Genomic DNA, 25189 nt, shown 5'->3' with positions numbered 1-25189 from the left:
TCAATCGACGGTTTTGCCTGACCGATGTCGCTGTTGTCCCAAAATTTCGAACGGGATCGGACCACCGTCTCCTTCGTGCAAAATTCTACTTCACAGAGTGGGGAGAAAGGGCTGCAAAGTTCAAAAAGAGAACTCCCAGAACGACCACCAACTGGGAACTCTTTGGCACTATTGCGGCAACATGGGAAGATGCCATTGTTGACAACATTGACGAACATTGATGGGTGATACCATTTCACCAAAACTCTTCAGTGCCACCCTCGAGAACATCATGCGACGACTGGAATGGGATCGACTGGTTCAGCACCTCCATGAATGTGCGAGGAACGCCAAGAGAGAGGTAGCCACAAAAAACGCCTGTCTTCGAAAACTCTTGAGCTAATTCGCCATCGTGGTTTGGCGCATGCCTCAGGCAACCGCAAGCTCCCGAGCTCGCAAAGCAGTGCAGAGATGCAATCAAGGAAGACCTCAAAGAGAGAAGAGCAGAAGTACTGGTAGATGCGGCAGAAGCTGGGAAAAGTATTCGGAACACCCGCCTGTCCTTCGCCAACTACAAGACCAAGATGACTGCCCTCCGACGTCCTGATGGATCCATCACATCCTCCAGAACGGCAATGGAGAAGATTATCCAAATCTCTTCGATAGCCATGTCGATAGCCATGTCCACTTGCCGACATACCAAATTCCACAGGATGGATATGTCGTTCCCAACGTTCTCCCTTCCGAAATCCGACACGCCATTTCGTCGGTAAAGAAACAAACAGCACCCGGCCCAGACAAGGTCAGACCTGAACACCTGAAGAACCTGCCGTCAGTACTCATCAATACACTGGCTCGGCTCTTCACTCGCTACCTGTCTGAATGCAAGGTTCCGTCCCAATGGAAAACCAGCAGGACCGTACTACTGTTCAAGAAGGGAGACATCCATGACATTGGCAACTATCACCCGATCTGCCTATTGTCTGTCATCTACAAGTTGTTCACTCAAGTCATCCTAAATAGGATTGGCAGAACACTAGATGAAGGACAACCATGCGAGCAACCTGAGTTCCGCAAAGGATTCAGCACCATCGACCATATCCACACGATAACCAAGCTCATTGAGGTTTCTCGGGAGTTCAAGATGCCGCTCTGTTTAACGTTCATTGATTTAAAGAAGGCCTTTGATTCTGTTGAGATGGAAGCGGTCATGGAAGCCCTAGCCAATCAGGGCATTCAAGCCCAATACATCAAGATCCTCCGTGAGCTGTATTGCGGATTCACTACCAGGATCTCACCATTCTACAAAGAAGTGATCGTTGATGTCAAGAGAGGGGTGCGGCAGGGTGATACCATTTCACCGAAACTCTTCAGTGCCACCCTCGAGAACATCATGCGACGACTGGAATGGGAAGGAATGGGAGTGAAGATAGATGGTCGGCAACTACACCACCTCCGCTTTGCTGATGACATTGTTTTAATAACACCAAACATCAGCCAAGCGGCACAAATGTTGGCCGACTTTGACCGTGAGTGTGGAAAGGTAGGACTACAGCTGAATCTTACGAAGACAATGTTTATGAGAAACAGCCTTGTTCCTGACGCCCCATTCGCTCTCAACGGAACTACCATCTCCGAATGCAACAGCTATGTCTACCTAGGTCGAGAAGTCAACATGACAAATGACCTGGCACCTGAGCTGCGCAGGAGGAAGAGAACAGCTTGGAACGCCTTCAAGAACGTCGAAGCAATAGCTAAGAGGACGAAGAACCTCCGGCTCCGGGCACATCTCTTTGATTCCACTGTTCTTCCTGCATTAACATACGCCTCAGAGACCTGGGCCCTACGCAAACAGGATGAGAACGCTATTCAGGTCTCCCAAAGAATAGAAAGAGCTATGCTTGGAATATCACGTTTCACTCAAATGAGAGAAAGAATCCGGAGTTCCGACATCCGTCGACGATTAAGAATCAGGGATGCCGTCTCATTTGCCAAGGTGTCAAAAATCAGATAGGCTGGTCATGTAATGAGATTTAAAGACGACCGCTGGACTAGAGTTGTTACTGACTGGATTCCACGTGATGTCAAAAGATCGCGTGGCCGCCCACCTACCAGATGGTCAGACTTCTTCGTCAAGATCATGAACGATTGGTTTGAGGCTCTTCATGTTCCCAGTGCGAACAGATGCCATTGGGCTACACTAGCACGTGACAAGGACAAATGGAGACATTACTGGCGCCCGCTTGAGCAAATCGACGACTAATGGGAAGTTAAGTGATTAAGTGAAGTATATATGCATATATATATATATATATATATGACTTACTAAAGTAATTAGCCAACAACTTGAAATACTGGCATTTCTAGTCTGCGAAAAGAAGTTTTTCAATAAACCTCTACTTTAGATGAAAATGTTGAAACCAGGTCTTACCATCTTAATTGCTCCACCCTTCCCACGGTTCTTCACCAGCGTTATCACTCGTACTTTGTCACTTCCATATTTCAGGCAATACTTAAAAGCAACCTGTTCAGATCATATGAAAGTAGAATGAAATTAATTTGCATTCTACAAAAGGGGTATAAAACTGTTTTCTCATTTGAACTTAAATAATACTGTATCAGCTGTCTTTCCAATGACTAGATTATACACAGAATTTTGACATTCCAGAGGAGTTGATGAATTCCTCTGGAATATCAAAATGTAACCTACTGGTGTTCTAAGATGATGTCATTTCTTGCAGAGGAATCATCCGAACAGAAATAATACAACTGTATTATTGTCTTTTAGGCAGATGAGTAGAGAGTTACTGGGCTGCTGGACAAAGTAACTGTGCTAACCAACTCCTGAAGTTGTGGTTGGGGTCCCGAGTGCTGAAGGTGTGTATACTTGTCAGCAACCAGTGATACTCAAACCCAGAGAGGTGACCTGAAGCCTGAACTTCTGCCCCCCTCCCCCATCTTCTCTCAAATTTCCCTCTTAGCAAATATCCACAGCAAATATCCCTTTTCCTCTTCAATCTCTCCCTAACCATGGGCTCCTCAGGGTCAAATGTGCTCGAAAAAAAGATTCTTAAATCTTATATATGTATATAAATGGGCTGGAGCGATAGCAAGCTACCGAGACTATCTCTCCTGCACTGCAAAGCCTGGCAAGCTACCCGTGACATATTCAATATGCCAAACACAGTAACAACAAACAAACACTGTCCTCCCGTTGTTCATCGATTTGCTCGAGTGGGCCCAGAAACGTCTCCATTGTGAGACTTCTTGTTCCTGTGTTTGGCATACTGAATACTCTCGGTAGCTTGCCAGGCTCTAGGAGAGGGGCGGAGGAATTGAACCCGGGCTGGCTGCGCGCAAGGCAAACGCCCTACTGCTGTGCTATCGCTCCAGCAGTAACAAGACGTCTCAAAAATGGAGACGTTACTGGGCCTGCATGAGCAAATCAATGAACAATGGGAGGATAGTGTTTGTTTGTTTGTCTCGGGGAGCTTGCCAGGCTTTGCCGTGCGGGCGAGATACTCTCGGTATCTTGCTGGGCTCTCTGAGAGGGGCGGAGGAAATAGAACTCAGGTCGGCCTGGGTCGGCTACGTGCAAGGCTAATGCCCTCCCACTGTACTTGTGCCCTAGCCCTCCACATCACATCACCTTTCTATCTGACCTCTTTTTGCCAATGGAACCTATTCTGCCTTTGACACTCATACAGGAGGCTGTGAAGTTTCCATCTGCGAACTGCACCCGTGTCAGATTAGCTTATGGCAGAGCCCAACACTTCTTTTGAGCTTCTATGTCCTGCCTCTGCTTCCTCTAGGAAAGAACCATTGGACATCAAGTGCTCCCAAGGCATTTTCCTGTTCAACTGTCCTGTCACTTGTCCCATAATGTAACTGCAGTTCTTTCCCACAAGGCAGTGAGTCATAGAGGCAGAGTCCTGTTTCTAGTGCTAAATCATAGTCAACAACTGCAGTCAAGTCTTTTGTACACATTTCTACCAAAGCACTGTGATGAGGACCAAAGAGACAGTACAGCAGGTAAGACGCTAGCCTTGCACGACGCCAACCCAGTTTGATCCCTGGAACCCTTTGGCCTCCCACGCCTGCCCCAAGCACGCAGCGAATAAGCCCTGAACATTAGGTATGGAACAAACAAACAAAAAGACAAATTAGCGGCGTACTCAGCAAACGCCTCCTTCCTCCCTCTTATGGCCCTAAACTTGAATTAGCAACTATGAGTGCAGTCCTCATAGCTGAATCAGAATTGATCTAAATCCTTTTAGCCAGCACTTTTCCAGACCTCTTTGCAGGTCATGCGACCGAGCTCCTGGCTCGAAAACGCTAAGGCAGGTTTGTGGGAGAACGTGAAGTCCTGGTAATGACATCCACCCTCAGTCAAAAAGGAGAGGGCCGACAAAATAATTCTTAATATCCTGGTTGTCATGCAGGGCTTCAGGACACGTAATGTGGGCGGGCCTGGGCACTCAGGGATGAAGGAGGGAAGGTACCCAAACGATAAACATGTGGCTGCAGAAAGGTGATTGCCCAACGCTGAGCCAACTCCCGACACAACGCCTAGACATCCTGGGCTCTGGGGTCGCTGAAGGAGTGTCCGAGACAGCCAGGGCCCTTTAGCTCCTCTCCTCCCACCAGCTGCCTCCCGCTGACTTCAAACCCTGTGCTCTGCCCATGCGCGCTTCCAGTAGCGGGTGCAACCTCCCTGCAGCAGAGAGGAGCCTGGCGCTGCATTTCAGTACCACCAGCAGGCGAGGTCTACCACCCATGGGAACAGCTCAGACAGCTCTACTGGGAGAACATCTGACTTGCAGATGCTTGTTCTTGAATGGCATGAAATTGAACATCCATCACAAAACTCCAGAACTCGGATGCTAAAGCCACTGGCCAAGTAGTTGAATGAGTTCAAGGAAACTTTATTGACTAAATAAAGTGGCTCCTTCCGTCTGGCTCTGAAGGAACAGACCCCGTTGCGCTCCACCTGCGTGACCACAGGGAAACTTTCTAGCTTCCTCCCAGCTTGACCATCACAAGCTCATTACTTAGGAACAGAGATTCATGAGTGCTTAGTTCTCTGGTGTCTTGTAACTAAATATATTCCTTTATCTTAAAAACAAATTTGGGCCGCACCCAGTGTTTAGGGGTTACTCCTGATGTTTGCACTCAAGGATGACTCCCAGAGGGCGCAGGGACCATCTGTAGTGCCAAGGATGAACCAGTGTCGGTCACGTGCAAGACAAGCCCCCACCTGCTGTACTATCACTGCCAGGCCCAGGAATACTTTCCTTCACTGCATTTTGCATACAGGTTTCTTTTTTCTTAAACTTGTTTTTGGGTCACATCCAGTGATGCTCAGAGGTTACTCCTAGCTCTGCACTCAGGAATTTATCCTGCTGGGCTGGGGGTCCTTAGGGGATGCCAGAAATCAAACCTGGGTCAGTCACATGCAAGGCATATGCCCCACCCGCTGTGCTACCTCTCCAGTGCAGGATTCTGCACACAAGTCTTGATCTCTTTAGTTCAGAACTCCTCATGACAATTATAGCTAAGATTTCTTTTTTGGGCAGAGCAAGACAGGCAGACAATAAATACTCAACTAAGAGGAAACTGTTTTTGTTTTTTAAATAAAAAGTGCCTACTAAATACCATTTTAAGATTTGTTTCTTTCCGCCTCAGGAGCAAATGCTCCTCTCCCTCACAGATCCATCCAGAACAGCCACTTCCACACACAAGTCAAAGGGCCTGGGGGCGGAGGGGGGTGGGGGCGGGAACTGTCCTTCAGGAAAAGTTCCTCCCCTGCTGGGCAGAGGCTGCGCCTGTGAGCGCCACTGTCTGCTGCCCAACGTTCCTTTTCCGTGCCACCCCCTTCACATAGTAACAAGCCACTGAAGTTAGCACTCTCCTACCACACGCGTGCTGCAAAGCCCAGCGCGTCCTCCTCCTAAAGCCAGCCCTCCCAGTGCTTCCGGGCCACCAGGCCTTTGAGTCCGCCAGCTGCTACACCCGGACGTGCTCGCTCCCAGGTTTTTTGTTCTAACCATCTGGGTTAGTTCACTCATTCCCAGCTGCATGGGAAAGACTCAGGACTTTCCATGAGACTAGAATCTTCCCAGGGGGGCTCCAATTGACCCCACCACTAAGGCCAAGGAAGGCTTTGTTGCCAGAGGTAACAGAGGCTGAGACCTCCCAAGAGGCGCCAAGCCTCGTTTGCGAAGCCTCACGCCATGGGGGCTCTGTGAGCTGCTGGCACCTTAGGGAAGCGCTTGCCTGTTCCTGCACACTGGTATCCAGCGGGGATGAGTCAAGGACATGCGGCTGAGGGAAGTGCTAAGTGCCCAACACGCACTGCCCCGATTCACATGCTCACAGTGCTACAGTAATTTGCATCAATCGAGCCACAGTCATAGGAGCCACCAGTGGTATGGGCCAGTGTCAGTGTGAAGGCCGATGACCAGGAGAACCTAGGGAATGGCAGGTCTCTTCCAAGCAGACAGAAAGGAAAAATCCTGGATGGGGATTGGTTGCAGTTAGGTTGTAGTTAAGGATTGTGGCAAAACTCATGGCTCAAGGATGTCATTGAGGAGAACTTCCAAATTCAAGAAACGAACAGATGCTAATCCCTCCCTCAGCTTTTGGGCTCCATTCAGTGATGTTGAGGGTTACTCCTGGCTCAGCACTCAGGAAATACTCCGGTTGATATTGAGAGGAGGGGGACCACATAGGATGCTGGGGGTTGAACCCAGGTCGGCCACGTGCAAGGCAAGGGCCCTACTCACTTTTCTATTGCTCCAGCGCCCCCCTGTTCCTGCTAAGTTCTTCACAGCGCTTTTCCTCTGGCCCCACTTTTCTCGAGTCTGAGAGCTGCAGCACACACTCTAGCTGACCCGAAGGCTCCCTGCACAAGCTCACGTGCTTGTTTGGTTCACCAGCACCTGGCCTTCAGCATACACTTGCTACTTAATAAGCATCACTAACACGAGTCATTACTGATGAATAATCAAGTGAACTGACAGTTCTCTGTGTATTTAAGGTCTACCAGCAAGAATGTTAGGAGCAGCACTGAACTTTTTTGGATTGCACACATGAATGTCAAAGAAGAAAACGTGAAGTATTCCTAAACCTAAACACCTGCAGGTGCTTGGAAACGAATTCAACAAGACCTCTGGTAGTATTTTTACAAACCACGACAAGATTAGTACAGCTGGGCCTGGCAGGTCGAGGCATGCAAGAGGGAGAGTCTGACACTCTCAAACATCATTACCTCTAGTGGGTCAATCTAGACAGGCTCTGTGCTGAAGGCAACACTCGCTACGCAGGGCACAGACATGAAGACATGGTTCCTATTGACATGATTGCTTTAGAAGCTGGAATGGAAGATGGAGAAAAGGAGGCAGGAATTGGCAGAGAGTGAGCATTGGAGGGGAGGGGGCTCTGCTGTCAAGGGAATGCTCCAGCAACCCTCAGGGAGTGGTGGGCCTACAGCTCCATTTCCAGCTCTCCCATCCACAAAATCTCTAATTTTTCTTACTCACAATAGCCAGTGCAAAGGATAGGGCATGGCTTTAGAGTTCTCTGGGAAATGGACAAAAGATTCGATATGCTGCCAGCTATTTATTCTAGAGTTCCTACTGCTGGTAATTTCTGAAAACAAGGTGACCAACTTACCTTTGAAGTCTCATCTTTGCTACCATCATCAACAACTATCACTTCATAAGTGAACGCAGGATCTTGTTTCTGCAAGAAGCCAAAATAAAGTACTATGATTTGGACCATCGGCTGCCAAGAATTCTATCGTGAAACTGTAAGGAACTTACAAAACAACTGCTTTATTATTGATGCATGTAGAGATAACTGAAAATAAGCCCACATTCTCCCGGGGGCTGCCCAGTTCCATGTCCTCAGGTAGAGCAGCTGGTGTTGCAGAGCACATCCAAGGAGCCCCAAGGAGCCAAAGAAAAGAGCTCATGAAGTCTCAAGTTGGGGATCTAACCTGGCTGCACTATTCCCAGCTTATGGCCACGTTAACATCTCCCCAAAGAGCAAATGTTCCTGGTCCACATGAGTGAAGAAAAGAGGAAACAGAAAGTGGTACCAGCTGTGAATATAATGTCTCAGTTCTCTTCCCCTTTAATTTCTGAGTAGCAAAGACATCTCCCATCTTTTGGGAATCCTCCACCACCACGTTACACCACAAACTCTAAAATCAAAGTAAATCAGAACAGAAATTTTCTAAGGGAGAAAAAAAAAAATCAATCCCAAAATTTACTTTTATTTTTTCAAACTCTCCAAGAGAATTTGAAGAGCAACTGGTACCCAAAGAGTAACATAACTAATTCTTTCTCACTATGCAGGGAAAGAAGAGGACACATCCGAAAAAACCAACATCACCCTATTATGTCTTTCCCAAACAGACATCTTTTGTAAAAAGTCACAAAAATGACTTTTTGAAAACATGTATGATAGTATATGATGTATACAAGCATATAAAGATTGCAGACAGTCACTTAATTTAAAATTATGAGGCATGCAAGGATAAAAACAGATTAGAAGAACATTAAGAAAAATGAAAATTTGAGAGAGAGAGAGAGAGAGAGAGAGAAAGCCAGCCATAGGGCAGGTGTGCATGTGGGGGGTGGGCGGGAAGGAAACTGGGGCCACTGGTGCTGGGAAATATACACTGGTGAAAGGATGCGTGTTGGTGCATTGCATGACTGAAACCCAATCATGAACAACTTTGGAACTGTGCATCTCACTGTAATTCTATTAAAAAATAAATTAAAAACAAAAAAAAGAAAAACGGAACTCAGCCTTTTGGGTTCACTCTGGGGTCACAGGCAATTGCCCTTGGAGGCAGTGATACTGGGTGCTGGGATCTCCCGTGAGCTGGGAGGGGGTTGGGTTGGTGCCTTGGTTTAGTGTCTTGTTAGGGCATGTGCCTGGCATGTGGTGATCCCTGGCAGTGCATGGATCTCTGAAGACCATTTGTGGGGGCCACCTCCGGTGGTCTTCAGAGATCCATGCACAGCTAGGGATCACCACATGCCAGGCACATGCCCTAACAATGGAGCCACATCCCTGGCCCATACTGGGTGAGCAGTTTTAGTTGCAGAGATTAGGGTGAAGGAGAAAACGTGGTACCTGTCTGTTCTCTAGGTAGTCCAGAGCTTCATCCATCATTATAGGCACTTAGGGGGAAAAAAAAAGATATTAAAACTTGCTTCTGAAAATGATTTTAAGCATCCTAGCACTCAACTTATATAAGAAAGTGATCTAAATATTCTTTTTTTCTTTTTGGTCTCACGCTCAGCAATGCTCAGGTGTTACTCCTGACTCTGCACTTAGGAATTACTCCTGGTGCTGCTTGGGGGTCCATATGGGGATGCTGGGGATTGAACCCGGGCCGGCTGTATGCATGACAAATGCCCTACCCGCTGTATTATTGCTCCGGCCCCTGATCTAAATACTCTCGACAAGACTCTCCGGAACTTTCCCCAGTATCCATTCCCACCTTTGAGCACATCCTGCCCACCAGTGCCTGGAACACTCCCGGCCTACCACTTCACGATGCCGCGCCTTTCCTTCAGGGCTAGTATCTGTCTCCCCCTTCTGAACAACAGCTACCAACTGCGCACTCATCACAGCACAGCCCTTAATGTTCTGGCAGCGGCAATGAAGTCTAACACTTTCCATTCCCTTTCTTCCCAAGTTGCCCCTTTCTCCCAACGTCAAATAGGGCTTACACCGTTTTTCTTCGTTGTAGGAAGGCACGATAACAGAGAGCTGTTTGGTAGGTGAGTCCCATATGCTGGGCAAAGTTTCCTTCTGGCCTTTGGTGTTTAAGAAGAACTTCTCTTGTTCATGTCGATGAAGGCGGGGCATTTCTCCAGCAGTTATAAACGCAATAAAGGAAACCTATAAGCAGACATGTGCAGACATTACTATGCTGATCCATGTTTTGATTTCTTTCTGTTGTTCTGTTTTGGTCTTTGGACCACAACTAGCAATACTCTAGGTTTACTCCTGGCACTGTACTCAGCTGTCATGCCTGGTGGGCTGAGGGGCCCTGGGGATGCTGGGGATGAAAGCGAGGTTGGCTGTGTGCAAGAGCATCCAACCCACTGTATAATCTCTCCAGCCCTGTTTTACATTTCTTACGTTAGAATACTTTAATTTTAGTTTTGGAGGTGGTCATGAGTGGGGTGGGGTGGGCGTGTGCTTTGGACACACCTGACGGTGCTCATGTTCTGCTGGGTATCAAACCAAATTGACCACATGCAAGACAAATGCCTTAATCCCTGTACTATCTCTCCTGCCCACGAAAGGCATCCTTTGAGGTGGTTTTACTAAAGTAGCTCATACAATCCCAGTGGTGTGGAGGTAACTCTGAACCCCAGACAGTCCCTCCTCGTGAACTAACGAACGCCTTCTTCTCTCAGCAAGTTCTAGTACCCCACAAGGCTCTCTCCGTGCTCTCTGCTGTCCCTCCCCAGCACTGGCTGCTCCCGGGCCTAACAGGGAGAGCCAGCAGAGCAGAGCAACTGATTCCTGACGTCCCAAGCCTCTGAGCGCTGGCACGTGCAGATCCAGGCCCCACCCTTCCTTGAGGCCTGGGTGTGGCAAGAGAGCAAGTTCAGAGAGCAGGCGCGATGTGTGCGGCAAAGTCAGAGCTCAGCCCCAACTAGACCAATCCCGGTTATAAAGGAAAGAATTTGCCAACTTCCACAGGAAGGACCATAGATGCTGAAGCATGTATTCTTTGTAACTGCCTTGAATTTAACTGTCGGTTTTTTTGGTTTTGGGGCCACACTTGGCTGTGCTCCAGGAGGACTTCCGGCTCTGCACTCAAGAGTCACTCCTGATGGGCCTGAAGGACCAAACACAATAGTGGGGAATCAAACCCGGGTTGGATGTGTGCAAGGTGCTTAAAGCGCCTTACCTACTAGTGGGGAATCAAACCCGGGTTGGATGTGTGCAAGGTGCTTAAAGCGCCTTACCTACTACACTATTGCTTCTTCCCCTACTTGCCCTGGATTTTCATTCACAATGTTTTCTAAAGTATTAAACTCATAGGCAGGTGGCAGACTAGCATTTTATTTTTTCCTATCTTGGAAGATAGCGTAGGAAAGGACCCTTCCTTGTCATAAGTGTTTCTACTGGTATACATTCTGCTTCGAGAGGAATCTACTAACTTGTTTCCACAAGCTACGCATTTGTAACTTGATGCTTGGTAATTATGTGTGCTTACTTATGCTGGTCTTGGGGCCATACCTGCTGTGGGTAGGGTAACCCCTAGGGCTGTGCTTCAGGGCTCACTCCCTGCAGTACTCAGGGGACTGTGATGGCAGGGATCCAACTGGACTTCCCATGTGCCAAATACGAACTGCAGGGCTTTGAATGATCTGACCAAGTGGTGGCCACTTACAATACCCTGTTAGTGCAGAGTGAAATCAACATGAGCCTGTTTAGTATGTGTACAGACAAACTGGATTCAGACAAGCCTCTCCCAGCGCCTGCTCGGTAAGACTCTTGTCCAATCTGTCTCTGCTAAGCTCAATTTCCTGCTGAGAGCAACCAGAGCTCCTATGATGGATAGGCATGGTATACATTACAGAATATCTCCCCATTCAGGAATGGGGCAAGAACAATGCACTGGTGGGACAGACCAGAAAACAAGGCAAACAAGGACAACTGTCAGAAGGGTCACCCAAGGACAAAGTGCCTGGCCTCCAGGGCTTCCTCTGGTCTGTGATGGGGAAGATTTGAGCATCAGAAAGAGTAATTAATTAGTGCATTAGATTGAGACACATGAAAAATATCTGAGACTGTGCATACGCAGTAAAAACTAAGATTAAAAACTTCATTTGCCACTTTTGAAAGACACTAGGGGACAATCTCGTTATTTTAAAATCTTGTCTTTTACTACGCTTTTTGAATCAAAGGTATTTCAGGGGAACTACATAAGGGGAAGTATTTTAGAATAAAGTATTAGAGATTCCCAGATAATACAAAGAGGAAGTGATGCAATGAGAATACTTTGCATGAGAGAACATTATAGACCTACTCATGAAATGGTAGGATCTTACTAACGGTAGGACCATTACCAGTGACTACTAGAATCATTAAGGAAATGACACGATGCTCAGGGACACAGATCGTGGGTCAGATTCATATCACAGTTCCTGAAATCTCAGCAGAACTTAACACCAGAGAAAGTCAACGTTCTACAACTGATGTGACGTTTTATAATGTAAAAGCATGTAGAACCACTGAACACAGTACCGTTTTCCTTGACCAGAAGATGCATATATGTGACTGACAAGTCTCTACATTATAACTGCCAGTTTATGAGGGGAAAAGGGACACAGGAAGAGACCCTCGAGCACCAGAGGGGCAGACCACACAAAGGGCTGGAGTGGATGCCGGCCGGTGTGATCCCCGAACGCAGGGCGCAGCTCTGGGGCCCAGGATACCAGGTGCTGCACAGAGCTCTGGGCCCATCAGCCAGGCCTGTGACACCAGGATGAGTGGCCTTGGGTCCTGACAACCAACAAGGAGACGCTGCCTCCCCACCGAAAGGCGAGAAGGGGAGCTAAGCAGCAAGAAGCAGATTGGGAGCCACTCCAAAGGATAGGTGCCCACTAGGGACAAGGGAAAGGAGGAAGGAGGAAGGGCACACGTCGCTCTGGGGTCACCCACAGCTGACTCAGGGTGTCCTCTGCACGACACCCCACCCTGGGCATGTGGTTTTAAGTGTTCTGTTGTGTAATTTCAGGGTGTTTGGGCATTTGTTTCAATATTCTTCTTCTATATTTTCCTTCTGTTTCTTTGGTCACACTCAGCATTGCTCGAGATGACTCGTGGCCCGGCACTCAGGGATCACTCCTGGTGGGGCTCTGGGGACCACCGGAGATGTCAGGGATCAAACCCAGCGGGGAGGGGATTGTGTGCAAGGATGTTGCTTCCGCACCCGCTCATGTTCTTCTTCAGGGAACAAATCTCCTTTTCTTTTGGTCTTCCTTTCCCCCATCTCTGAATTTCACATTCTCCTAAGAGTTAGAAGCAATTTCCATCAATTGAATGATTTTACTTTGAAAAGCGGTGCGTAGGAGAACCTGAAACTTATCAGGTGGCGTGAGAGAACAATGAGCGGAACAAAATGACTAATCAAAGACATACATGAGACAACTGAGGGCAGTTGACATCAGAGGATAATGATGAGATTAAAACGAAGTCAGTGACAACCCCATTTTAAGATGGGGTCCTTATAAATGCATGCTGAGAATTTACAGATAAAATGTGGCGTGCTTCAAAATAAAGGGATGGGAATAAACTATGTATGGAGAGTTGATCTAGATGAATCGTGTGTTTTAAAATTATTCACGACGTAGCACTAAATACCAAAAAATCCCACCAGCTGTGTAACCTCTGAGTATTCTTTCCCAGTGGAGTGTAACATTTATGTCACTGGGTCTTTTTACAGTTCAAATGAGATCATTCCTGCTCAACACTTAAAACAATACCCAGTTCGTTCTGTGCACTCCATAGCTGGTCGATCTTACTATCACTTTCAGGCCAAACTCCCAGTATAACACATTTCAAATCTGTGCAAAAGATTCAACTTCTGGACAGCCTCAATCTAGACTGAATCAAAAGGCTACAGCAAAGACATGACTTGCTCAAAAACAAACAAAAATCCCCAAACCAAACTACTCCCCCCTCAAAAAAAACCCAAACACCCTGAAATTACAGAACACAATAACTTAAAAAAAAAATCAAATGCACTAGCTTTTTTCCTATCTGAACTGCTGCTTCTGGACTCTAAATTCATGGATCCTGGGGGGTGGCAGGTGAGCTAAGAGACATTAAATATTATCTAAGGCTGCTGAAGTCAAGGAAAGTCAAGGAAGCGGAAACTTTCTATTTACTAGTCGGATGACACGATGGGGCCAAATGACCGCCCATTCCTGCAGATCACCGCCCTTCCCTCAAAGCTAATAAGAAAAAAAAAGAATCCGGGATGAAGGTGAACTGGAGAACTGTTGTCTGAGCGCAGGGCCCCAGAGGCCATCACTTAATAAAGCCCCAATCGCCAAGAGCCTGTGAGCTGTATCAAGGACTTCTCTTCTGTGGGAGAAAACTCACTGTGAACAATTCCCGCTACCTGCGGTCGGCAAGAGCTTCCAGTGGAGTTTCTGGGCTTTCCCAAATCTTGGCAGACAACGTCTGAATTTGCCCCTGGACAGGAATGCCTCCTTCCAGGGGTAGCAAATGGCCAGTGTCATGCAGACATATGGTGACCCCAGGCTTTGTCTGTCTTGTCATCCCCGGTCTCGAAGGGGTCTGCAGGGTCTGTTCATTCATTCGGACGCGGAACCGAGGGTCCCTGCCTGTGCTGTGAGCACTTTCGAGTCGCTTGACTCTGGAGAGGCCAGACAGCAGTAACTTTGGGGGGGCTTCCAGGCTTCGGGGAGAGGGCTGCCATGACAGCGGCGGAGTCTGCAGGAAGTTACAACAGGTGGGGTCTGGCAGGGCTGGGGTTCGGAGGGTGGGGGCTGGTAGGGCTGGGGTTCGGAGGGTGGGGGCTGGCAGGGCTGGGGTTCGGAGGGTGGGGGGGTTGCAGGGTTGGGGTACGGAGGGTGGGGGGGTTGCAGGGCTGGGGTTCGGAGGGTGGGGGCTGGCAGGACTGGGGTTCGGAGGGTGGGGGCTGGCAGGGCTGGGGTTCGGAGGGTGGGAGGCTGCGGGGCTGGGGCTCGGAGGGTGGGGGTTGACAGGATTGGGGTTCAGAGGGAGGGGGCTGACAGAGCCGGGGTTCAGAGGGTGGGGACTTGCAGGGCGGGTTCGGGGGGGGGCTGCGGGGCTGGGGCTCGGAGGGTGGGCGCTGGCAGGGCTGGGGGTCCCAGGCCTGGAGACCCGCGGCCAGCCAAGGGCGGAGGGAAGGCCGGTGCGACGCTCCGTCAAGAACACACGGGGAAGCCGGGCTCTGGGCACGCGGGACGACGACGCTCCGCGGGGCTCCCGAGAGGCAAAGAGTCGGCGAGCGCAAACTCGGGGGGGGGGGGGGAGGGGGCTGGGCTCCAGACGGGGGCGAGGCCGGGAAAGGGAGGCGGGCGGCCGAGGAGCGGTGCCCGAGCCCGCCGGGTCTGCAGGGGAGCGGCGAGCAGGCGCGCGTCCGTCCCCACCCGCGCTCACCAGTATCAGGGCCGCGGCCGCCAGCGCCGAGCCGAGGAGCGCCAGCTGCAGCAGGAGCGACGCCATCCTCCATGTCGCGCCGCCGCCGCCGCCCGCCCTATGGCGCGGCTCCACACACGCGGAAGCGCCGCGCAGCCCCGCCCCGCCCCGCCCAGAGAGGCCGCGCCGGCGAGCCGGGCGCCCGCCGCCCGCAGCGCCCCCGCGCGGCCGAGGCGAGCACTCGGCGGCCAACGCGAGCGACCGGCTCTCCCGGGGTGGCAGGATTTCACGCGGGCGTCGAATTCCACAGCCGAACCGAGCGAGCAAAATCCCAGAGCGTCCAGCTGAACTGGAGTGCCAGGCACGCAACTCAGCTTCAACGACCTCTACGAAACAGAGCTCCTAGGCTATCCAACACATCATAAAGTTTTTGGTCTACACATATGTATTTTTTTAAAGCTGTGATAAAATAAAATTTGGTTACTCCGCCCACATTAAATGCACGATACAGTGGCCTCAATCCACGCTGTGCCACTATGATCACTATTTCTAAAAGATTCGCCGCGTTCTCCAAACCTTGCTTGGTCACAATACCATGCACACTGTAATTAAAAAAAAAATCCACTGTTTAGTTGTGACCGAGATTTAATTGGGCGTCCTGCATTTTATTCGGCAATCGGGTACTGGAGAGGGGTGGGGGCATTCAAGGCGACTCAGGGCAGATCTTTGGAGGCGCTTCGGGACCTGCAAAGGGTGACCCGGCGCGGCTCGACGAACGCGCAGAGAAGTGGACTTCAGTCTCCGGCCGTGGAGAAGGAAGCGCTTTACCTGGGGGAGGCAAGCCCAGGGCCCAGCACGCGGCGGACCCGAGGGAAGGACGCAGGCACATTGGGAGAACGCCCCGCACTGAACGCCCGGTCCTAAGTTTCAACTCGACTCCTGCTACCGGCACTTGTGAATTTCGTAGCGGCAGATTCGTCACCCGGCGCGGAGTCGAGGAGACCCCAGGGAGCGTCTGGCTAGGCGTGGCGGTCGCCTCCGGCGCGCAGGACGGGTGGGCGGGCGCGGAGGCCAGCGCGGGCGCCTGTGTCGAAAGTGCGGGGGGCGGGGCGCGCGCGGACGGGGCGGGCGGCGGGGCCGCGGCGCAGGCGCAGACGCCGGGCGCGAAGATGGCGGCCGGGTTCAAGTGAGTGCCGGCGGCGGCCCGCGCGCGTCCGTGGGTGCGCGGCGGCGGGGGCGGTCTCTGGGGCCCCCTCGGAGGCCACCCCGGCGGGGCGTCCCTTCTCTCCGTGGAGGCAGACGACGGGAGGGGGACCCGAAGCGGTCGTGGCGACGCGCGGGGCGGGGGCTTGTGTCCCCAGGGGAGAGGGCGCGAGGGGACTCAGCCCCCGGCCGCGCGGGCCCCGGCGTGCAGGGGCCCGGGGAGCCTTTTCTGCGCGTCGTCCCGGAGTCCGTCGGCTTCTAGCGTCGGGGCCGTTTCCCTCAGGGCTCCGGGGCACGGCCGGCGGGGCACGGGGTGGGCGGGGATCGGACCCGGGCCGCCCGCGCGTGCGGGCCTGCGCCCTCCCCGCTGTGCCCCGCGTGTTCAGGGGACACGCGTGAACGGGAGGACAGAGCAGAGCGGCTCGCGGCGGCCTCGATTCGTGCCAGCTGCGGCCCGTGCTAGTGGGGTCCCGGTGGCCGAGGCCCGGACGGACCGCGGCGCCAGCCGGCCTCGCGCGGAGGGGGAGGCGCGCGGTGGCGGCGCCCCGGGTTCTCGCCGGTGGTCGGGATCTGGGAGGGGATGAGAATTCACGTCGAGGGTCGGGTCAAATGGAGACGCCGCCGTCCTCCTGGTTGCACAGGAGTCCGAGCCCAGGCTTCGCAGGGTGACCCCGGGGGTGGCGAAGTCCGCGAAGTCGCCCCGGGAGTCGGGAGAAGTCCGGCGTGGCTGTGAGCCCTGCTGCAAGGGCTGCGCCGCCGTGGTCAGTGCCAGGTGGTGACGAACAAACGCCGAGGTCCATTCACAGAGCGGCACGGATCGCGGAGGCTTAGGCAGCACCACGATCCCCTTTCTGAGATCACGCCCCTCTGGATTTATGTGAAGGATTCACTTTTCTCGAACTGATCCCGTTTCAGGACCGTGGAGCCCCTGGAGTACTACAGGAGATTTCTGGTAAGTCATGTTGGCTGTTTTGCTTTTGTTTTTTTTGGTGACAAGGTGGTGGTGCTTCTTTCAGACAAGTCTTAAGTGATTCTGCTGAAGTTACGGGTTTAAGCGCTTTCCGTGTTGTGTACAAAATATACATGTAGATGTGGCTTGCTTTCATGTGTAGAAAGAGAACTGCCGTCCGGATGGGAGGGAACTTGGTGAATTCAGAGCCACAACCGTCAACATAGGTGAGTGTATTTTGAATTCTAGAGTATCGGATGTTGAAATTGCTTACTTAGCTTTTGAATACTGGTAAGGAATTTTCATTTGTGATTTTTAAAAAACTTTGATTTTTGACATAACTATAGTGTTTTTCTCCTTTACAAACCTCCAAGACATTTGTACTAAGTTCTTTTGGACGTAACTGGAAAATTTCCACTTTTACTTATCTGTACAACATTCCCAAGTTTTTTTAACCTCTGAGCCACTTGGTTTCAGCCAAATTTTACCATGTGTAAAGGACTTCACTGATTTTTAAAGACAGTTTTACCTGTACAATGTCCTGTGATAATGAAAAAGTGACTGATTCCAATTAAAGATAGGTGACTGATTTTTTTTTTTTTTTTGGCTTTTTGGTTCACACCTCGTGATGCTCCTGGCTCTTCACTCACATGCTGTGCCATTGCTCCAGCCTGTGACTAATTCCTAAAAACAGTAACTAGGTCATTTAAAAACTGCACTGTCGTCCCGTTGTTCATCGATTTGCCCGAGTAGGCACCAGTAACATCTCCATTGTGATACTTGTTGTTACTGTGTTTGGTATATCGAATAGGTCACGGGTAGCCTGCCAGGCTTTGCTGTGCGAGAGGAATACTCTTGGTAGCTTGCCGGGCTCTCCGAGAGGGGCGGAGGAATCGAACCCAGGTCGGCTACATACAGGGCAAATGCCCTACCCACTGTGCTATGGCTCCGGCCCATTTAAAATTTATGAAGGGAAATTTTTTATAAAGAACTGCAATAAGATGACATGTAGATAATGAACACTGTACTTCATCTTGCCTTTTTTTTTTTAGGTTCAATTAGTACTGCAGATGGTTCTGCTTTAGTGAAGTTGGGAAATACTACAGTAATTTGTGGGATTAAAGCGGTAAGCTGAAATTACCAAATTAGCATCAGATACTAGATCAAAGCATATATGCATATATTATGTATTATGCATATAATTCTACTAAGCAGTTGTGTTTTTTTCTGTAGTCTTACCAAGAGCTTTTTTTCGCAACCTATGTTTAATGACTGAGCTTATTAGTATTTGTTAGATATACTAAAATGAATGTTTAAAAAATCTGCAACTTTTAAATTTTAAACAATTTGGCTATTATTTAGCAAATGGAGATTTGGTTTTGGAGCCACACTGGGATCACTCCTGGTATTGTTCAGGAACCCATGTATGGTACTGGGGATCAAACTGAGTTGTCTGCATGCAACACAAGCACCCTATCTGTTGTACAATCTCTTTGGCCCAAATTAAGATTTTATTTTTTTTGGGGGGGGGCACTCGGAGGGAGGGTTGGGGCCACAATCGGCAATGCTCAGGGCTTACTCCTGGCACTGAACTCAAGAGTTTTTTCTGGGAGTGCTCAGGGAACCTTATGGGATGCTAGGGATTGAACACAGGTTGACTGCATGCAAGGCAAACGCTTTACCTGCTGTACTATTGCTCCAGCCCTCCAGACCAGCCAATTGGGATTTTTGATGATTTCCTTGTGTCCAGTTATGTATTCTAACTTGTGCACATGAATAAATTGAGTTTGTTGAGGATATTGACTGGTGGAAGTTGAAAATCTCCGGTTGACTGCCTTGAGGTATTTGGTTATGTGGAGCAAATCGATGAACAACGGGAGGACAGTGAGTGAGTGAGGATTCACTCCTGGCAGGCTCGGACCACCATGTGTGGTGCTGGGATGGGAAGTGAACCAGGTTGGCCATGGGTAAGGCAAGCGCCTACCTGCTGTACTGTTGCTCTGGCCCTAGGTCTAGTACTTTGGTATAGGAGTCAATCCACAAGTATGAAAAGGTTGAAGAATGGCGGTCTAACATTTGAATCCAGATAGTGATTATAGAATTTTTAGTGTTGACCACTATACAAGCATTTTCTAAATATGCCTGTGTCAGGATTACTTGGGGTTTAAATTCAGATTCTTGAATACTGAATGAGTGAAACAGAAGGTGGGGCAGAAGCTCATTCACTCCAGGCACTTTTGAAGACGAGCACTATAAACTACGTTCTACCATCTACTTGCTTTACAGAGATAATTTGCACCAATGCATGTACAGACTCAGAAAGCACACCCCAAGCATAGTATGTGCTCATATGGTCGTTTGCTAGTCAAGACACTAGTAGGCAGACTATTTTTTTATGAAGGTAAATAAATCACCTTCACAATTTAAGAGTGTTTTTCACAGGAAACTTATGTGCTTTTGTAGGAATTTGCAGCACCACCAGCTGATACCCCTGATAAAGGCTATGTTGGTAAGTGAAATGATTTTGTAATTTTAATGCAAATACTGTAATTTCGTAAATTTAATATTTTAATTTTATAAACTTATAGTAATATTTTATAAATATTAATCTAATGCTGATTTTATAGTGAAGCTGAAGGAAACATTTCGGAAATATAGGAATGATGCATAATTCCTGAAAAGTTAAAAGATAGCACAAAATAGCGATTATCTATGAAATAGCACTTCACAAACTGTTCATCAATCTTGTCTATACATTACTAACAAAGAAAACAGACTTTGAGGCTCTGCCAATTTTCATGTGTCTTCTACAAACTTTTGTATGACAGTGATTGTCTTGGACATGTGTTCTATATGGTAAGAAGCAACATTTAAAAAACTCAGAACTGCCTGGGGAGATGACCCAAAGGACTGGAATGCATGAGGGAGCCCCAGGTTTGATCCCTGGCACTGCATGGACCTCTAAGAACTGTGTCAGTAGTAGTACTGAGCACTGCCAAGTGTTTCCCTGCAACATAACACCTCCACCCCTACACCACCTGGCAAAAATGTTAACTGGTTATTAGTGGAGGGGCCATCTTCTGTTACTGACTTAAGTATTTTGGAAGAAATCTAGAAAGTTGCTGTAGATTTAGAAAGATTGAGGCCTTAGTTAATTTTTGCTATTGTGTGGAGAAAAGAAGTTCATATCAGCCTGGGAGTCTTAGAAAGATCAAAAAGAATTTTAATTCTTTCCACATGGAAAAACCTGTATCCTATGGGTATCGTAATTTTTGCAGTAATATTTATAATGCCTCCATAAGCCAGGTGGTTTAGTTCATAGCTGCAGTTTCTTTCAGTGCCTAATGTCGACCTGCCACCTCTGTGTTCATCAAGATTTCGATCAGGACCTCCTGGTGAAGAGGCCCAAGTTGCTAGCCAGTTTGTTGCAGACGTCATTGAAAAGTAAGATCTGCTTGATAATTCATTTTATGTATTCATTCTATGTATACATAAATGAATACATACATTATATGTATTCATTTTATGATTTGAAACTTTTTTTGCTTACTGTATTATTTGTCATTAAATCAAGTTCACAGATTATTCAGAAAGAGGACTTATGCATTTCTCCAGGAAAGGTAAGAGGAACAAAGACTTTGTGAACTTTTTTTTTTTTTGTGCTTTTTGGGTCACACCTGGAGATGCTCAGGGATTACTCCTGGCTCTGCACTCAGGAATTACCCCTGGCGGTACTCAGGGGACCCTATGGGATGCTGAGACTCGGACCTGGGTCGGCTGCATGCAAGGCAAACGCCCTACCCACTGTGCTATTGCTCCAGCCCCTGTGAACTTTTAATGATTCTAAGGTGGTTTTGTAGGGAGAATGAATAGCAGAATTAAAATTATCATCCATCTAGCTGTAAGCAACTGGTTTTGACTTATCTGCTGTGGAGCTATCTTGTATGCGCAGGCCTCTTTAATCTTCTCAATATTTTTTGATTCACTGATACGTTAAAGGACACGCTAAATTCCTAGTCTGCTTAAATATTTGTAATTAGGTTGATTTGGAATTAGGGTTTTGATTATACACTAGTTAGCAATGTAAAACATAGTATTTTATGTATCAAAGTTTCTGTTGTGGGGCTGGAGATAGTACAGTTGGTAGGGGACTTACGTTGCACTTGGCCAGCTTTGGTCGATCCCCAGCATCTCATATGGCTGCCCACACACTGCCTGGAGTGAATTCTGAGTGGAGAGCCAGGAGCAAGCAATGAGCATCACTGGGTGTAACCCAAAAAGCAAATAAGAGCTTCTGCTGAAAATTGAATTTTGAATGTTTTGGGGCCATGCCCTTCTACGCTGAGGCGTCACTCCTGGTGGTGCTTGGGAACCATACACATGCCAGGGATTTGAACGTGGGTTGGCTGCATGCAAGGCATGCATGCCCCTGGTCTCATTTCCTTTGATCCCATCACTCTGTACTTCTTTAAAAAAAAATTTCTCTCCATCTGCTGAGTTGACAACAGAATGAACATTCTTCTAATTTAGCTCCCTTGAGGGAAATGGAGGAGTCGTGTCGGCTGGGGAATCAAAGGCAGCTTTAAGCACGCCTGTTGTTTTGATTTTCTGTTTTATGTAAGTGGTTACCTACCTAATCAACAGTCTTCTGGTTTATGAACTGAATACCATGTTCTACCTATTAGAAGATTTAAATTTTCTGTGTTTAAACTGTATTTTAGCTTGCATGGGTTCTATACTGTGATCTCATTTGCCTCGACTATGATGGAAACATTTTAGATGCCTGTACATTTGCTCTGTTAGCGGCTTTGAAAAATGGTAAGTGACCTTACAGTGTTTGTGTCAGAATGTTCTCTTCTGCAGTTTCTCGTATGTGATGAGTTTCTAATATGTGATTTTTCTTAGTTTCTTATATAATACAAAACAACTTCCCCAGCATATGTAGTCTTTCATTTTTCTCTGTGACATTTAGAGTGGTGCCTCAACTACATCCTTCTATTTGGGGACTAGATTCTCCTCAAGGACACCAGGCTTTGTGGTTAAATACTATATCTGTGATCTAGGTCAGCTGTTTTCAGTAAAATCAGATCCTTAGGTTTAGAAGACCAGAAAGCACTGATGGAGGTTGCCTAAGCTGATCAAAGTATTTTTTTTAAGAACTGAATGTCACTAAAAGTAGTATGTTTTTAATGTCATAGATATCGCCATGAATAGTAGTTTCAATGGGTCAGTCTATGAACCTTGAGCCTAACCTAGCAGTGGTCAGGCAGTGCTCTGGGCACCATATATAGTGCAAGGGATCTAACCTGGGTCTGCTGTGTGCAAGGCAAGCATCTCACCCTCCTGTACCTTACCTCTCCTGCCTGGAAATACTGCTTCATAGTAAGGAGAATTATCTTAGGTCACTGATCTGTTTTGGGTTGTGGATGACAGGTATTGTTGAAGTAACTGTACCTCCTTGAAAATACAGTGAGTGAGCTTAGTAATACTTGAGTATTTAAAGTGATTACTTTGACTCCTGGCCCCACCATCATGCTAAGATTAATCCATCGGCTAGACCTACTTTATCATGCTACTGTTGGTATGTAATTTAACAAAAGCGTGAAAATACTTAAAAGTAGCTAGATACAATCTTTTTGGTTTCTTGAATTTTGCTTCTTGCTGTTTTTTTGTGCCACACCCACTGCTGCTGCAGGTTGAGGTGGATGGAGGGTGTTGTTGTTCCAGTGGGGCCAGGACTGACCTATCATTAAGGCACTTTCTTTTTTTCACATAGGCTCTAGGCAGGACAGATGTCTTTAAAAATTAATGCTTATGTGCATTATACCAATATTAAATTATTAGAGAGTATTCGATATGCCAGACACAGTAACAACAAAGTCTCCAATGGAGATGTTACTGGGCCCGCTCGAGCAAATCGACGATCAACGGGAGGGCCTTTACCTTACCCTTTTTAAAAGAATGCTTATAGACAAGGTTGGAGGGCAGAGTGAATTAAGATTGAAGAGAAAGCTATACTCTTTCACAACTCACCAGACTTACTTTACCTATGTCTTTTTGTAGTACAGTTGCCTGAAGTTACTATAAATGAAGAAACTGCCTTAGCAGAAGTTAATTTAAAGAAGAAACATTTTTTGAATATTAAAACTCATCCAATTGCAACTTCTTTTGCTGTATTTGATGAGTAAGTTAATCAAATGTATAAAAACGTATGTGGAAGATATTAATATATAAATGTATATTAACATAATATATAAATGTATATGAATATATAAAAATACGTGGAAGATAAGACTTTTAAATGCCCATTTTGTCCCTGTAAAATTTGGATGATTAATTTTGTTTTTTACAAGTTCCTTGACTTGCTTATCCCTGTGTAATGTTAATTTTCAGTTACTTCACTAAAGATTTACGTTAGACTATTGTCAGTGTTCGTACTGCCAGTCTTCAGATAACATGCTATATATAAACTGCCTGCCAATTCTGTTCTTATTTTTTTAATCTAACATTCGTAAATAAAACTTAAATGTCTGTATCAAAATGCATAAATTTGTTCTGTAAATGGGTTACATAATTTACACTTGCTTTTAAAAAACAGCACTCTGCTCATAGTTGATCCCACTGGAGAGGAAGAACATCTGGCAACTGGAACCTTGACAGTAGTAATGGATGAGGAAGGCAAACTATGTTGTCTTCATAAACCAGGTAAATTATTTCCATTTCAGTAATTAAATATGTAAATGAAAAGCTCAGTATAAGCTTTTTGTATTAGAAGGATCAGGGACTGTGATGTTCCTATGATTTACCTCATCTTTTTTTTTTTTCTCAAAGTAAGCTATATCCCTGTGCCCTAGTATCAATGGTTCAAATTCAAAGGAAGCATCAGCATCCCTGGGAAAAACTGTGCCAATGGTCTTATGTTACTATTATTTTTTAATTTAACATGATGTTGCTTTCACATGGTAAAATAATTGTAATATTAAAAGTGTTGCAAAAAATTTCAGGTGGCAGTGGGCTGACCGGAGCTAAACTTCAGGACTGTATGAGCAGAGCAGTTACAAGACACAAAGAAGTAAAAAAACTGATGGATGAAGTAACTAAGAGTATTAAAGTCAAATGAATAAACGTTTTCAAAACAAATTTGTAAAAACTGTATTTGTTACACTGTGCACAAACCTTTTATACTAAATAAATATCAAACTACATTCTTTTGAAAGATGTTTCTAGTATTTCACTTCCATGTGTTATGTACAGCGAAACATTTTTATAAAGCAATGACTTAAGCAAACCAACCCTAGTGCTTGCTAAATCTTTCCCATTTTTAAAAATCATAGGGTTGTGCCTCTGTATAAAGTCTATACACCTAGCAATGCAAAATACTGACACGTTAAAAAACAACAAAAACGAAATAGGAACTCAAACTCTTTTGATCCGATGCGTGTATGCATTTAAAAAAGGAAAAAATACAAGACTCAGAATTTTGGAGTGGTCGGTGTGCTTCTCTTCATTTTACTTTTTGACTGGCTGCCCGTATGCTGGTGACGATGAAGCTGAGCTGTTTGTGCCGCTGCCGCCGCCATAGCCATTTGATGCTGCAAGAATCGCAACTGCTGAAAGAGGGAGGGAGGACAAGTTCAGTTCCGTGTAGGCAGCTTCCAGAAAGGTGCTTTTCCTGAAGTGACGCAAACAAAACTGAAAGGGAGAAAGTACCGAGGTAACAAAAGGGACTTTAACACTGAGACAACGCACAGTCACACAGCACCAGTGGCACAGAAGCCTTCTGCGGGCTTTAAAAATGGTTCTTGGGTGAACAACCTCAAGACTTTATTTGGCCTGCCAGTCCATACTGCAGTAAACTCAGCAACTTCGGTGACCATTTGT

General features: G+C 47.3%; 3 protein-coding genes across 14 annotated transcripts in view; 1 reads left to right on the top strand and 2 right to left on the bottom strand.

Moving 5' to 3' along the window:
* ALG5 (ALG5 dolichyl-phosphate beta-glucosyltransferase) overlaps window positions 1-15300 on the bottom strand; it is a 37012-nt gene extending 21712 nt beyond the window's left edge. The window contains exons 1-5 of the mRNA XM_056109388.1: window positions 15178-15300; window positions 9729-9900; window positions 9127-9173; window positions 7654-7722; window positions 2411-2503 (exon numbers count right to left, since the gene is read on the bottom strand). Of these exons, the coding sequence (XP_055965363.1) occupies window positions 2411-2503; window positions 7654-7722; window positions 9127-9173; window positions 9729-9900; window positions 15178-15243 (447 nt within the window). The 5' untranslated portion in view covers window positions 15244-15300. The remainder of the gene's footprint in view (window positions 1-2410; window positions 2504-7653; window positions 7723-9126; window positions 9174-9728; window positions 9901-15177) is intronic.
* Window positions 15301-16304: 1004 nt separating this feature from the next.
* EXOSC8 (exosome component 8) lies at window positions 16305-24524 on the top strand. The gene is made up of 11 exons (XM_056109399.1): window positions 16305-16342; window positions 17275-17311; window positions 17472-17535; window positions 18361-18434; window positions 19772-19817; window positions 20647-20752; window positions 20883-20928; window positions 22030-22126; window positions 23372-23492; window positions 23907-24013; window positions 24313-24524. Exons 1-11 carry the CDS (start codon window positions 16326-16328, stop codon window positions 24426-24428), a joined length of 831 nt encoding a protein of 276 aa, XP_055965374.1. The 5' UTR covers window positions 16305-16325; the 3' UTR covers window positions 24429-24524.
* SUPT20H (SPT20 homolog, SAGA complex component) overlaps window positions 24436-25189 on the bottom strand; it is a 37175-nt gene continuing 36421 nt past the window's right edge. For 9 of the 12 annotated variants that reach the window (XM_056109307.1, XM_056109283.1, XM_056109316.1 and 6 more), the window contains one exon: window positions 24436-24918. In XM_056109307.1, the coding sequence (XP_055965282.1) occupies window positions 24781-24918 (138 nt within the window). In that variant the 3' untranslated portion in view covers window positions 24436-24780. The remainder of the gene's footprint in view (window positions 24919-25189) is intronic. The other 3 variants (XM_056109299.1, XM_056109335.1, XM_056109344.1) reach the window with 1 other exon arrangement.

The sequence above is a fragment of the Sorex fumeus genome, unplaced genomic scaffold (assembly GCF_029834395.1).
Source record: "Sorex fumeus unplaced genomic scaffold, SorFum_2.1 ptg000008l, whole genome shotgun sequence".
Taxonomy (NCBI): domain Eukaryota; kingdom Metazoa; phylum Chordata; class Mammalia; order Eulipotyphla; family Soricidae; genus Sorex; species Sorex fumeus.
Note: the sequence above shows the minus strand (reverse complement) of the source record. Positions and strands in the feature narration are given on the sequence as shown.